Source organism: Elgaria multicarinata, chromosome 3 (genome assembly GCF_023053635.1).
Source record: "Elgaria multicarinata webbii isolate HBS135686 ecotype San Diego chromosome 3, rElgMul1.1.pri, whole genome shotgun sequence".
NCBI lineage: Eukaryota > Metazoa > Chordata > Lepidosauria > Squamata > Anguidae > Elgaria > Elgaria multicarinata.
This window is the reverse complement of record NC_086173.1, coordinates 163,687,946-163,701,147: the sequence shown is the minus strand read 5'-3', so window position 1 is coordinate 163,701,147 and position 13,202 is coordinate 163,687,946. Positions and strand designations below refer to the sequence as shown.

At 45.7% G+C, this 13,202-nt stretch overlaps 2 protein-coding genes across 3 annotated transcripts in view; both read left to right on the top strand.

The window, feature by feature from the left end:
- The window catches only part of LOC134396310 (oocyte zinc finger protein XlCOF6-like), a 211,820-nt gene that overhangs the window by 178,561 nt on the left and 20,057 nt on the right, over nucleotides 1-13,202 (top strand). The window lies entirely within an intron of this gene.
- Nucleotides 591-7,116, top strand: LOC134396294 (zinc finger protein 420-like). Its single transcript, XM_063122729.1, has 3 exons — nucleotides 591-657; nucleotides 1,307-1,418; nucleotides 3,381-7,116. Exon 3 carries the CDS (start codon nucleotides 3,387-3,389, stop codon nucleotides 6,273-6,275), a length of 2,889 nt encoding a protein of 962 aa, XP_062978799.1. The 5' UTR covers nucleotides 591-657; nucleotides 1,307-1,418; nucleotides 3,381-3,386; the 3' UTR covers nucleotides 6,276-7,116.

The window sequence follows — 13,202 nt, the reverse complement described above, 5'->3', positions numbered from 1 at the left end:
TATACTGTTTTTATATTTTTGAAAGTTTTAAGTTTTGCATACTTTTTAAATGTTCAGTTTTCAACTTTCGTATTTTTCAATAATTATAGCCGTGTTGCTATCATTTTAAAACACCAACAAAATGTTGTTCCCTGCCTCGATCCAGAGGGAGAAGCGGGTAATAAATAAATATTATTATTAAGATTGGACTACATTGCAGAGTTGTCATAGACTACTTCTAACACACGTGCCCTTCTGCACTGAGCAGGGGGTTGGACTTGATGGCCTCATAGGCCCCTTCCAACACTATTCTATGATTCCAAAAATAAGAACATGCTGTGTAAGACTTGTGCAACTCATACTTCCTCAGGCACAGCCCTGCCTCCTGCGCCCCTTGCGCGGACGCCCGTGGCCAGGCGAGCCTCGCTGTGAATCCCAGGGAGCCCCCGAGCTGCTGCGCTCAGCGAAGGGAGGCAGCGCAGCTTCCCCCTCTCAGCCCCCCACTCAAGGGGTTAAAAGAGCCGAGCTCTGACTCCTAGAGAGGCCGGATGTCCCCCATTGGGAAGGGAGGAGGCACTCGGAAATGCCCCCCGCCTTTGTGTTTCTGGAAAGGGGAATCGGCCATGTGAGGCTTCCCGGCGAGGAGGGGGAAGCTGGTGGTGGGGCGAAGGCAAGGAGGTAAGGGGGCTCCATGGTGTGGGGCGGAAGAGAGGGAATGGGGCACCCATGGTTTGCTTTTGTGGAGAGGGGAGGAGGGGGGGGATTGGTCCATGCAGTCCAGTCGCCAAGTGGGACCCAAACATCTGCATGGTTGCGGGACATACTAAAACAAAGACAATGCTTGCCCATAGGGAAACCATACTTGCCCATAGGGATCCTTTGCAAAGCGCTTGTCCTTAGGGAAACATAGGACAGAATTCTCCATAGAGAAACCATACTTTCTGATAGTGCCTTGTCTTCTGAGGTTTGCCTCAGGAGTACCTCTAAGGGAGCACTTAGTGTTGCAGCCGCCGCCCTCTGGGACACGCTCCCCAATGAGACAAGGCAGGCGCCTCCAGTCCTCGTCTTTACATGTTTGCTGAAGATCCTCCTCCTCATGAACGCTTTCCTTGAAGGGTGACCCAGCAAACAGGGTGACGGCTGACTTGTGATTAACCTACTGTGTTTTTACTGTTACGCTTTCTGTTTTTATCATTCCTGGAATCTGCTTTGATTGCTCACTGGAAATGAGTATATAAATCTATGTAATAAATAAATGACATGATATGACTACCAGGCTTGTTTGTTTTTGTGATGAGAAATGCATTTTCTTTCTTTTTCCTTTCAGCTCCCAGTGTCCTTTGAGGAGGTGACTGTGGGCTTCTCCAAGGAGGATTTGCCTCTGCTGGATCCAGGGTAGGGGGCTCTCTGTACAAGGAAGACGTGATGGAGGATTAGAGGTATGTGACCTCTTTTGGTAAAGATCCCTTTTTCCTTCCTTGATAGAAGCTGAAAGACTCCTTCCTGTTGTATCCACTACTTGCCACTAATTATGCGTCCAGAGAGGGCTTATATGGCTAATAAGTCTGTCTGTGTCATCCTGGTTAACACTCCCTGTCCTCCGCTATTTTTACCAGGACCTAGTATGAGATCATAGAATCATAGAATAGCAGAGTTGGAAGGGGCCTAAAAGGCCATCGAGTCCAACCCCCTGCTCAATGCAGGAATCCACCCTAAAGCATCCCCGATGTACATGCTGTTGTTGTTTCAGTTGCTGTCAGTGACCACAGTGTTAAGAACATAGGAAGAGCCCTGCTGGATCAGACCAAGGGTCCATCTAGTCCAGCACTCTGTTCATACTGTGGCTTCAGTAAGTGGAAAATTATCAAGGAGGTCCAAGACAGTCACATCTGATTTCAAAAGAGGAAACATTTCTTAAATTAGGGAACTGGTGAAAAGGAAGTTGAAATGGAGAGTCAAGAGGGTTGAATCCTTTCAAAATGCTTGGAGGTTACTTAAAATGACAATAATGGAAGCTTGGCTAAAATTTATACCACAGTTTAGGAGAGGTAGCACCAGGTCCAAGAGTTCAATTACTGTTTTTAGAGCTCAGTTTAAAACTTTTCTTTTTTTCTACAGCTTTTAGAACTTGACTTTGTTCTTACTTTCACACTGTGAGTTTTATTGTCCCCTGTGCCTATTTGGTGCATTCTCTTCCCTTTCTTATTGTTTTATTATGATTTTATTAGAATGTAAGCCTATGTGCAGGGTGTTGCTGTTTTATTCTTTTAATATGTACAGCACCATGTACATTGATGGTGCTATATAAATAATAATAATAATAATAATGGTTAACAAGCGGTGTCAAGGAAGTTATTAGAGAAAAGAGAGCTTCTTTCAGAAAATGGAAGTCTTGCCCAAATGAGGAAAACAAAAGAGAGCACAAGTTTGCAAAAAAGTCCTTCTCCGTGAGCCCCTGCCAAAGGAAGTGAGGCAGGTGGCTACCAGGAGGAGGGCCTTCTCTGCTGTGGCACCCCGGCTGTGGAATGAGCTCCCTAAGGAGGTTCGCCTGGCGCCTACACTGTACTCCTTTTTATTCTCCTAGTATTTTAACAGTCTATAACTTAATTTTAACTCTGCTGTTTTAAATTTGTATTTTAAATTTGTATTTCTGCACTGCTGCTGATTTTATCCTGGTTGTGCTTTTATGTTGTATTTTATATTATGGTTTTATACTGTTGTTTTATACTTTGAATGGTCTTAATTTTTTGTGAACCGCCCAGAGAGCTTCGGCTATTGGGCGGATTAGAAATGCAATATATATATAAATAAATAAATAAGATATGTGAAAAAACCTTTGAAGAGCATATCACTTGCAAAATCAAGGCCAACAATAAAGTATTCTTTAAATATATCAGAAGAGGGAAAGCTAAGGAGGCAGCTGGACTATTGAATGACAATGGAGTTAAAGGAACTAAAGAGGAGAACGCCACTGTAGAGAAGTTGAGAAGTTCTTAACGGTCTTCAACGCAGGAGATACAGGACAGATTCTGTGCCTGAACTGACCTTTTTATGCAGGGAGTCTGAGGAACTGAGGCATACAGTGGTGACAAAAGATGAAGTTCTCAATCTTATTGACAAATTGAAAGTTCATCAATCACCAGGCCAACTCCTCTCTCTCACTGCTTTCTGATGGTTAAATTTATTAGCAATTAGCCTACAAGACCATAGAGTCCAACCCCTGCTCAATGCAGGAATCCACCCTAAAGCTTCCCTGACAGAGGGTTGTCCAGCTGCCTCTTGAAGGCCTCTGGTGTGGGAGAGCCCACAACCTCCCTAGATAGGTCCACATCAAGTGGATTCCCTGACTTGGAAATGCCTCTCGGCTTTGCACTCATGTTCTGTTTTTCTATTTCTTTCAGTCTGGGATGTGTGGGAGAAAACAAATGGAACAAGCACATCAAGTCTCTGAGGAAAGTGATAACTGGCCAGACATGGAAGAGGATGTTGGGGATCAAAATGGGATGAATCAGCTGGAAGAAAACCAAAGAAATCAAGAGAGAAGTAAATACCTGGATGGTGACCTCCATGCAACTACTGTAGAAGAAAAAAACCTGAAAGAAGAGGGAGAGACAAAATGGCCTGTGAATGGGAAAATATTCAGTTGTGAATCAACCCTTGATGACCACACAGCAAAGAAACGATATAAATGCCTTGAGTGTGGAAAGAGTTTCAGGGACAATTCTGGTCTTCTCAGCCATCAAAGAACACACACAGGGGAGAAACCATTTGAATGTCTGGAATGTGGAAAAGCATTTCGTTGGAGGGGGGGTCTTACTGTACATCAGAGAATCCACTCAGGGGAGAAACCATTTCAGTGTTTGGAGTGTGGAAAGAGTTTCAGGGACAATTCTGGTCTTCTCACCCATCAAAGAACACACACAGGGGAGAAACCATTTGAATGTCTGGAGTGTGGAAAAGCATTTCATTTGAGGCGGGGACTTACTCTTCATCAGAGGATCCATTCAGGGGAGAAACCATTTCAGTGCTTGGACTGTGGAAAAAGCTTCATCCAGAAGGGTAACCTTCAAATGCATCAAAGAACTCACACAGGGGAAAAACCATTTCAATGTCTGGAGTGTGGAAAGAGTTTCAATCAACAGGGAAAACTTACTATTCATCAGAGAATTCACACAGAAGAAGAGCCCCGATATAAATGCCTCGAGTGTGGAAAGAGTTTCAGGAGCAAAGCCGAAGTTATCGCCCATCAAAGAACTCACACAGGGGAGAAACCATTTGAATGTTTGGAGTGTGGAAAAGCATATCATTGGAGGGGGGGACTTACTGCCCATCTGAGAATCCACTCAGGAGAGAGACCATTTCAATGCTTGGAGTGTGGACAGAGATTCCGCCGGAGTAGTACCCTTAAAGAGCATCAAAGCACTCACACAGGGGAAAAAACATTTCAGTGTCCAGAGTGTGGAAAATATTTCAGTCAGGGCTCTCGCCTTAAGCTCCATCAAAGAACGCATACAGATGAAAAACCATATAAATGCGTAGAGTGTGGAAAGAGATTTATCGAGAAGGATGAGCTTACTTCCCATCAGAGAATTCACACAGGAGCAAAACCGTTTGAATGTTCGCAGTGTGGAAAGAAGTTCACTCGTAAGGCAACCCTTACTAGTCATCAGAGAATTCACACAGAAGAGAACCCATTTAAATGCCTGGATTGTGGAAAGAGTTTCAGGGACAATTCTGGCCTTCTTGCCCATCAAAGAATGCACACAGGGGAGAAACCATTTAAGTGTCTGGAGTGTGGAAAAGCATTTCGTTGGAGGGGGGTACTTACTACTCATCAAAGAATCCACTCAGGGGAGAAGCCATTTCAGTGCTTGGAGTGTGGAAAGAGATTCAGTGGGAAGGGTGCCCTTCAGGTACATCAAAGAACTCACACAGGGGAAACACCATTTCAATGTCTGGTGTGTGGAAAGAGTTTCAAGCAAGAGGGAAGTCTCACTATTCATCAGAGAATTCATACAGGAGAAGGAAACCGATTTAAATGCCTGGATTGTGGAAAGAGTTTCAGGGACAGTTCTGGCCTTCTTGCCCATCAAAGAATGCACACAGGGGAGAAACCATTTAAGTGTCTGGAGTGTGGAAAAGCATTTCGTTGGAGGGGGGCATTTACTGTCCATCAGAGAATACACTCAGGGGAGAAACCATTTCAGTGTTTGGAGTGTGGGGAAAAATTCCGGCATTGGGGTGCCCTTCAAGTACATCAGAGAACTCACACAGGGGAAAAACCATTTCAATGCCTTGAGTGTGGAAAGAGCTTCCGCCTGGCTTCTCTCCTTGTTAACCATGAAGGAACACATACAGATGAGCAACCATATAAATGTATGGAGTGTGGGAAAAGCTTCAGAAATACCTCCGCTCTTAATTCCCATCAAAAAATCCACACAGGGGAGAAACCATTTAAATGCCTGGAGTGTGGAAAGGGCTTCCATCGGAAGCGTGATCTTGCTTTACATCAAAGAAATGACAAAGGAGAGAAATCGTTTAAATGCTTGGAGTGTGGAAAGAGCTTCAGGTGTACTTCTGCCCTTCTCGCCCATCAAAGAACCCACAGGGGGGAGAAACCATTTCACTGTCTGGAATGTGGGAAAGCATTTTATCAGAGGGGAACACTTAATTACCATCAAAAAACGCACTCAGGGGAGAAGCCGTTTAAATGTTTGGAGTGCGGAAAGGGATTCCGCCAGAGCAGTGACCTTCAATGCCATCAGAGAATTCACACGGGGGAGAAGCCATTTAAATGCTGGGAGTGTGGAAAGGTCTTCAGGAAAAAGGAGGCCCTTACCTTACATCAAAGAATTCACGCACAGACCTCTTCAGTAGAGGGGTCCAATCCCCCAGAACAGGCCTCTCCTAGAGTACACCTAAAGCAAGATGAAGGATCCTCTGGGAGCAATGCCTCATCTGTGGTCCCCCACAATCCAGTCAACCCTGTCCTGATCCCAGTCATGATTCCAGACTCTCCTTCCACCACCCAGGATTCAGCAGAGCAGCAATGGCAGTGTATCCGGTGGGATACTCAGAGCCATGGTGGCAGAGCTCTCCTGACTCCTAGAATACCATTTTGTCCAGAGTACGCTCATGAGGAAGACCCTTCTCAGGAACAAGGGTCTATTTATCTGGAGGAAGACCCAGGTGTGACTACCAATGAGGCAGAGTTAGCTACAACTGCTGAATCAGGGCCATCCAGAACATATGCTCTCAGTCTTCCCCAGACCTTTCCTTCATTAAAGCTCCCATAGAGCAATCTGAGTCCAGGTATGGGCCTGAGTCAGGGGAAGCTATTTAACAGTCTGGAATATTACACACCTCAGTTAAGACAAATCATTTAATTGCTGTCTAGGCGAGGGGCAATCCGTAGAAATGCTCCTAATAATGCTCCTAATATGGTGGTCTCTGTTCTCATAAAATAGGCCTTAACAGACACCCGACGATTCATGTTTCTTTTCGTAAAGCCCAAGAATGGTTCTGGTTGTAGTGTGAGCTTTTATAATGCATCAAGTGATGCATGTGTGTGTTTCTCACACACATGCACAAGCACAGGGACTGTGGGATGTGTTTTAGTGAATAGGAATATTCCTTTTTAATGAAATTGTTGTGGAAGAGAAATCATTTAAAGTCGTAGAATATAATCAGAAAGGTTTTGGGGGGCTTGGGGTAAATGAATAAACATAGAAAACACTTGTGTATGGAAAGAGCATGGAATATTCCACTTGGTTCTCCAACTGCATCCTCTCCATTGACAGAAGTCTTTAGTGGGGAGTCCATTTTCATAGATGTTTATGTCCCTCTAGAGCCCTCTGCTAGCCTCCAAAATCTCATCCAGAGGTTTGGATGAACGCTTTGCACGGTGTGGGGAGTAGCCCAGGGGGCTGTAGATGAATTGGGAAATTTGGGGGACATCGCATACCCTGTTTTCCACAGTCATATTCTGCTGACAGCACTGCATAAGTGTAGGGGGCTAGACTCTGGCCAAACTCAAGATATACTTCTTCCCGAGGCAAAGGAAAAGATGGCGCCCAGATCCTCCCCATGTATGCAACTCAATGCAATGGACAGTGGGACCTTCCTGGCCTGAGCCACGTCCATGTGGCAAGAGATGCTGTTGCCGCTCCCACAATGATGTCATGACTGGAATCCTGTTGTGCCCCCGTTCTGGTGCAGGTGGACACTCATGGCAGCAGGTGAGATTAAGAGGCGCGGTGAGGCCTTAACATAAGACGAGCCATGCTGGATCAGACCAACGGTCCGTCTAGCCCAGCACTGTTCACACAGTGGCCAATCGGCTGTCCAGAAACTTCAGCTGGTCCAAGATCGGGCAGCAAGATCATTAATGGGGACTGATCAATACCATCTTGTAACGCTGTCTACCAGGCCAAATTCAAATTGCTGATACTAACTTTTAAAGGCTTGAATGGCTTGTGACCAGGTTACATGAAGGATTGTCTCCTTCCAAACATACCTGCCGGCAGCCTGAGGTCGTCGTTCAGAGGCTTTCTTCTGGGTGTCTACCAAATCAAATTACTTGTGTGGCTCCTACAGAGAGAGCCTGCTTCGTGGTGGCACCCCAGCTGTGGAATGCTCTTCCCAGAGAAGCTCGCCTGCTACCCACATTGCGTTCTTTTTAGTGCCAGGGGAAGACCTTGCCACGCCTGGTCTTTGTAGACCTTCCATTTGTTTCATAATATAGGTTCTTGTTGTTTTTGATCCTTCCAGAATGTTCTTTTTTACATTGGTTTTATTCTGTTTTCATCTGTCAAACATTGTATGTTTTATCATGTGTTTCACAGTTTCTAAATGTTTGTCAACTGCCCAGAGAGCTTTGGCCATTAGGCGGTATAGAAGACTAATAAATAAACAAATAGTTTCTGCTGAGTTAAGAACGTAAGAGTTCTCATTGTTGGTCACCATGTTTTCAGGTGGGTGTTCAGCTGGTCTTTCTCAAACTGGAAGTGGCTCCTCTTGGCTAGCTTCTAGATAACTAATTCTAGCTTCTCTGACAACTGTCCTACTCTTATCCTGGGTGATTTCAACATTCATGTGGATGACCCTCAAGATGCTGCAGCTCTACGATTTCGCTCATTATCTTCCTCTTATGATCTTAAGCTTTGGTCTGATGCACCCACACATTCCCTTGGACACTGTCTGGATCTTGTTCTCACTCGGAATTGCTCTGTGTTGGACTTTTCTACTGCTCACTTTCCGCTGTCAGATCATCACCTAGTTTCTTTCAATATTACTCATAATCCTCCTCCTTCACGTCCCGCTTCTCGCTCTTGTCGTGACTTGCAATCTATCAATTACGAGGCTTTTTCCCAGTCCCTAGCCTCCTCCCTTCCTTCTGTCTGTTCGGCTGTCTCCTTGGACTCAGCTGTCTCCTTCTTTAATTCCTCCTTATCTTCAACTCTTGATAATCTTGCTCCATCTACAACTCGGATAGTTCGCCCTTCTCAACCCCAACCGTGGCTCACCTCTTCCCTCCGCTACCTTCGCTCTTGTTCCCGGGCAGCTGAACGCCTTTGGCGTAAGACCAGGGACCGGGCAGACTTTGTCCATTACAAATTTGTACTCTCCTCTTTCTCTTCTGCCATCTCACTGGCCAAACAGCAGTACTACTCAACGCTGATCCAGTCAAATGCTAGGCATCCTCAGCGGCTCTTTGCGTCCTTCAATTCTCTTCTGAAGCCTAATCCGCCATCTCTCCCCGCCTCTCTGTCTGCTAACAACTTTGCCTCTTTTTTCAATGCTAAAATCCAAACTATCCGCTCTGATCTGGCCAGCTCTGCTCCTCTTCCAGTTCCTGTTCCTCATCTGTCAGCTCCTCCTGCAAATTTCTCTGCGTTTCCTTCGGTCTCTGCGGATGAACTGTCTACAATACTGCGCTCTTCGAAGCCTTCCACTTGTTCTCGTGATCCGATTCCTTCTCGCGTCTTTATTAATCTTATTCCTGCTATCCTCCCTTCCTTGCTACATATTATTAATCTTTCTCTGTCCTCTGGTTCATTTCCTTCTGCTTTTAAACATGCTACAGTCTCTCCCATTCTCAAGAAACCTACTCTTGATAGGCTATCTCTGTCTAACTACCGACCTGTCTCTTTGTTGCCGTTTGTTTCAAAGATCCTGGAGCGTGCGGTCTACTCTCGCTGTCTTGACTTTCTTTCTAGTAACTCTGCTTTGGATCCATTTCAATCTGGATTCCGTCCTCTGCATTCCACCGAAACAGCCCTTACTAAGATCACCAATGATCTCCTTACTGCCAAGTCTAAAGGCCATTATTCCGTTCTTATTCTCCTTGATCTAACTGCAGCCTTTGACACGGTTGATCATGATCTTCTCTTAGATTCCCTTCATGACCTTGGATTTTGTGGCTCTGTCTATAACTGGTTTGCCTCCTATCTAGCGGGTCGCTCTTTCAGCGTGTTGACTAATGGCAGCTCGTCTTCCTCCTTTCCCCTTTCAGTAGGGGTTCCGCAAGGCTCGGTGCTTGGCCCGTTGTTGTTTTCCTTATACATGTTGCCATTGGGCAAGCTTATTCAATCTCATGGTCTCCAATATCATCTGTACGCCGATGATACACAACTATATCTGTCATCTCCGGAACTTTCTCCTGATGTTCACGATCGTATCTCGGCATGTCTTTCAGATATCTCAGCTTGGCTGCTTCATCGTCGCTTGAAGCTTAACATGGCAAAGACTGAATTGCTTGTTTTTCCTCCTAAACCTTCTCCTCATCTCTCATTCTCTCTTACTGTCAATGGTGTTACGCTTACTCCGGTCAAGGAAGCTCGTAGCCTTGGCTTTATCTTCGACTCCTCGCTCTCCTTTATTCCTCATATTGAGGCAGTAGCTAAATCTTGTCGATTTTTCCTGTATAATATTGCCAGGATTCGATCATTTTTGTCTGTCTCTTCTGCCAAGACGCTTGTTCATGCACTGGTTATTTCACGGTTGGACTACTGCAACCTTCTTCTCTCTGGCCTTCCTTCTTCTCACATCAGCCCGTTGGTTTCTGTTCACCACTCTGCCGCAAAGATCATCTTCTTAGCACGCCGCTCCGACCATGTTACTCCGCTTCTGAAATCTCTTCATTGGCTTCCAATTCACTTCAGAATCCAATATAAACTTCTCCTGTTAACCTTCAAAGCTTTTCACGGTCTAGCTCCTTCCTATCTCTCCTCTCTCATCTCACACTATTGCCCCGCTCGTGCTCTTCGCTCCTCTGATGCCATGTTTCTCGCCTGCCCAAGGGCCTCTACTTCCCTTGCTCGGCTTCGTCCATTTTCGTCTGCTGCCCCTTACGCCTGGAACGCTCTTCCAGAACATTTGAGAACTACAAGTTCAACCACAGCTTTTAAAGCTCAACTAAAAACTTTTCTTTTTCCTAAAGCTTTTAAAACTTGATGTTGTGCAGACTTCTACTGTTACTTTCTACTGTTAGTTTTTCCCTACCCTGTGCCTGCTTACCCTTCCCTGTACCTGTTGGCATTCTCTTCCCCTCCTTATTGTTTTACTATGATTTTATTAGATTGTAAGCCTATGCGGCAGAGTCTTGCTATTTACTGTTTTACTCTGTACAGCACCATGTACATTGATGGTGCTATATAAATAAATAATAATAATAATAATAATAATAATAATTAAGCAGCTTTCCTGGGCGTGTGCCTCAAAATACTTTGGAGGTAGGGATTTCGACCACTGCTGATTTATGTGTCTAAGCAATTCTTCTGTTTCCCAAAGCAGAGGTGCAGCACCCACGGCTCCTGCCAGTTCAGCCTGTGGAATTGTGGGGACTCCACCTGCAGCCCACCTCATCAGCTGGACCACGGGGGAAATACAGACATTGTTCCAGCACTGATAGTAAAGATATCCAAGCCAAGTATCCCATCACCACATCTTATGGCAGAAAACTCCACAAGTTAATCAAGCATTATGTGAAGGACTCCCCTGAATATCATACCATATATTTTATAACATTGCTGCCCTTATCATAACATCGACTCGTCCTAGATTGATTTTCTTTATCTTGGAAACATCGGGGAACACTCCCTAGAACAGTCTTCCTAAGGTTTTGGACTGCGTCCCCAGGATTCTGGACCAGGAGTCCTGTTGTGCAAACAACGTCTTTCCACCCATAGCTGAAACTCTCAGTTCTTTCCGTGACTCTGGGCCAAAGGCTATTACAAAGGGCATGGTTGATATTGGGGGGAGAGCGTGGGGTGATCTGGTCAGCTTACAGCCCATTTCTAGGCTCTGCTCTACTACAGGGAACAAACAATCGAGTCATGTACATTCACAAGACGTGGTAGTGGTTGTTTTTACAATAAACAAGACAACACTTGATATAAATAATAGCTAACTAACAGCCGGTAAGGCAAACATGCGGCCTAAGTGAAGAGTCAAGCTGAGGTCAAGAGGTAAGCGTGTTATCTGGGAAGACCCAGCTCAGTCAACAGACAAATACACAATGAGTTTCTGCTAAGAGTAGTATTTGCAATGCTATGAGTTTCCTGTGGAAATATACCAAACCATGGCACTGTATGACCTAATATGTGACTTGTTTGCAATACAGTATAAAAGTCCTGGATGAGAAACATTCAGGACTGCTGCTGCTATTCCTAAATTTGAAACAGGCAGTCTTTTCACTGCGGAAATAAAGCCAAGGCTTTGATCTTACCCCGTGTCTATTTGTTATTTGGTTCCGGCGGCTAGACACGATCCTAGAGAGAGAGCTCAATTTGAGGGCTCTTACCACACACTGTAGAGCTTCGTGGCCCACTGGAGAATCATAGAATAGCAGAGTTGGAAGGGGCCTACAAGGCCATCGAGTCCAACCCCCTGCTCAATGCAGGAATCCACCCTAAAGCTGAGGAGAGGTTCTATTTGGTTCTCCAGCAAAAGCTATAAATGGCAGGTTCTCATATAAATGAGAACCTGTTGTTTTTATACTGTTTTTATATTTTTGATGGTTTCAAATTTTGCATACCTTTTAAACGTTCAAACTGCCCAGAGACCTTTGGCTATGCGGAGGTATATAAATTTAATCAATCAATCAAACCAACCCATTGTATTTTTCAATAATTATAGCCCTGTTGCTATCATTTTTAAACACCAACAAAATGTTGTTCCCTGCCTCGATCCAGAGGGAGAAGCGGGTAATAAATAAATATTATTATTAAGATTGGACTACATTGCAGAGTTGTCATAGACTACTCCTAACACACGTGCCCTTCTGCACTGAGCAGGGGGTTGGACTTGATGGCCTTATAGGCCCCTTCCAACACTATTCTATGATTCCAAAAAATAAGAACATGCTGTGTAAGACTTGTGCAACTCATACTTCCTCAGGCACAGCCCTGCCTCCTGCGTCCCTTGCGCGGACGCCCGTGGCCAGGCGAGCCTCGCCGTGAGTCCCAGGGAGCCCCGGAGCTGCTGCGCTCAGCGAACGGAGGCCTTTGGAAGGGAGGAAGCGCGGCTTCTGCCTTTCAGCCCCCCACTCAAGGGGTTAAAAGAGCCGAGCTCTGATTCCTAGAGAGGCCGGATGTTCCCCCATTGGGAAGGGAGGAGGCAGTCGGAAATGCCCCCGCCTTTGTTTTGCAGAAGGGGAAATCGGCCATGTGAGGCTTCCAGGCGAGGAGGGGGAAGCTGGTGGTGGGGCGAAGGCAAAGAGGTAAGGGGGCTCCATGGTGTGGGGCGGAAGAGAGGGAATGGGGCACCCATGGTTTGCTTTTGTGGAGGGGGGAAGAGGAGGAGGAGGGGATTGGTCCATGCAGTCCAGTCGCCAAGTGGGACCCAAAGATGTGCATGGTTGCTATTGGACGATCCCCGCAGAGATCCACCCAGGCCCTATTGGTGATGGTGGTGGGGATTGATCAAGAGTCGCGGTGCTGTGGGGGATGGGACGGGAGACTTGGTGCAAAGCAAAGAGCCTTTTGCGGTGGGGTGGGGAGAAGGAGCACCCCCAGAAACAGAAGGGAAGCGGGGCCGAAGGGCCTTAGGGTATGAAAAGGAGGACAGGACTCCTGTATCTTTAACAGTAATGTAGTAAAGGGAATTTCAGCAGGTGTCAACTGAAGAGAGTGAAATTCTCTCTTCATCACAACAGTCAAAGCTGCAAAAGCCCTGCCCTCTTTTGTATCTGGCCACTCTACTATAGCTAGTGTAGCTTTAAC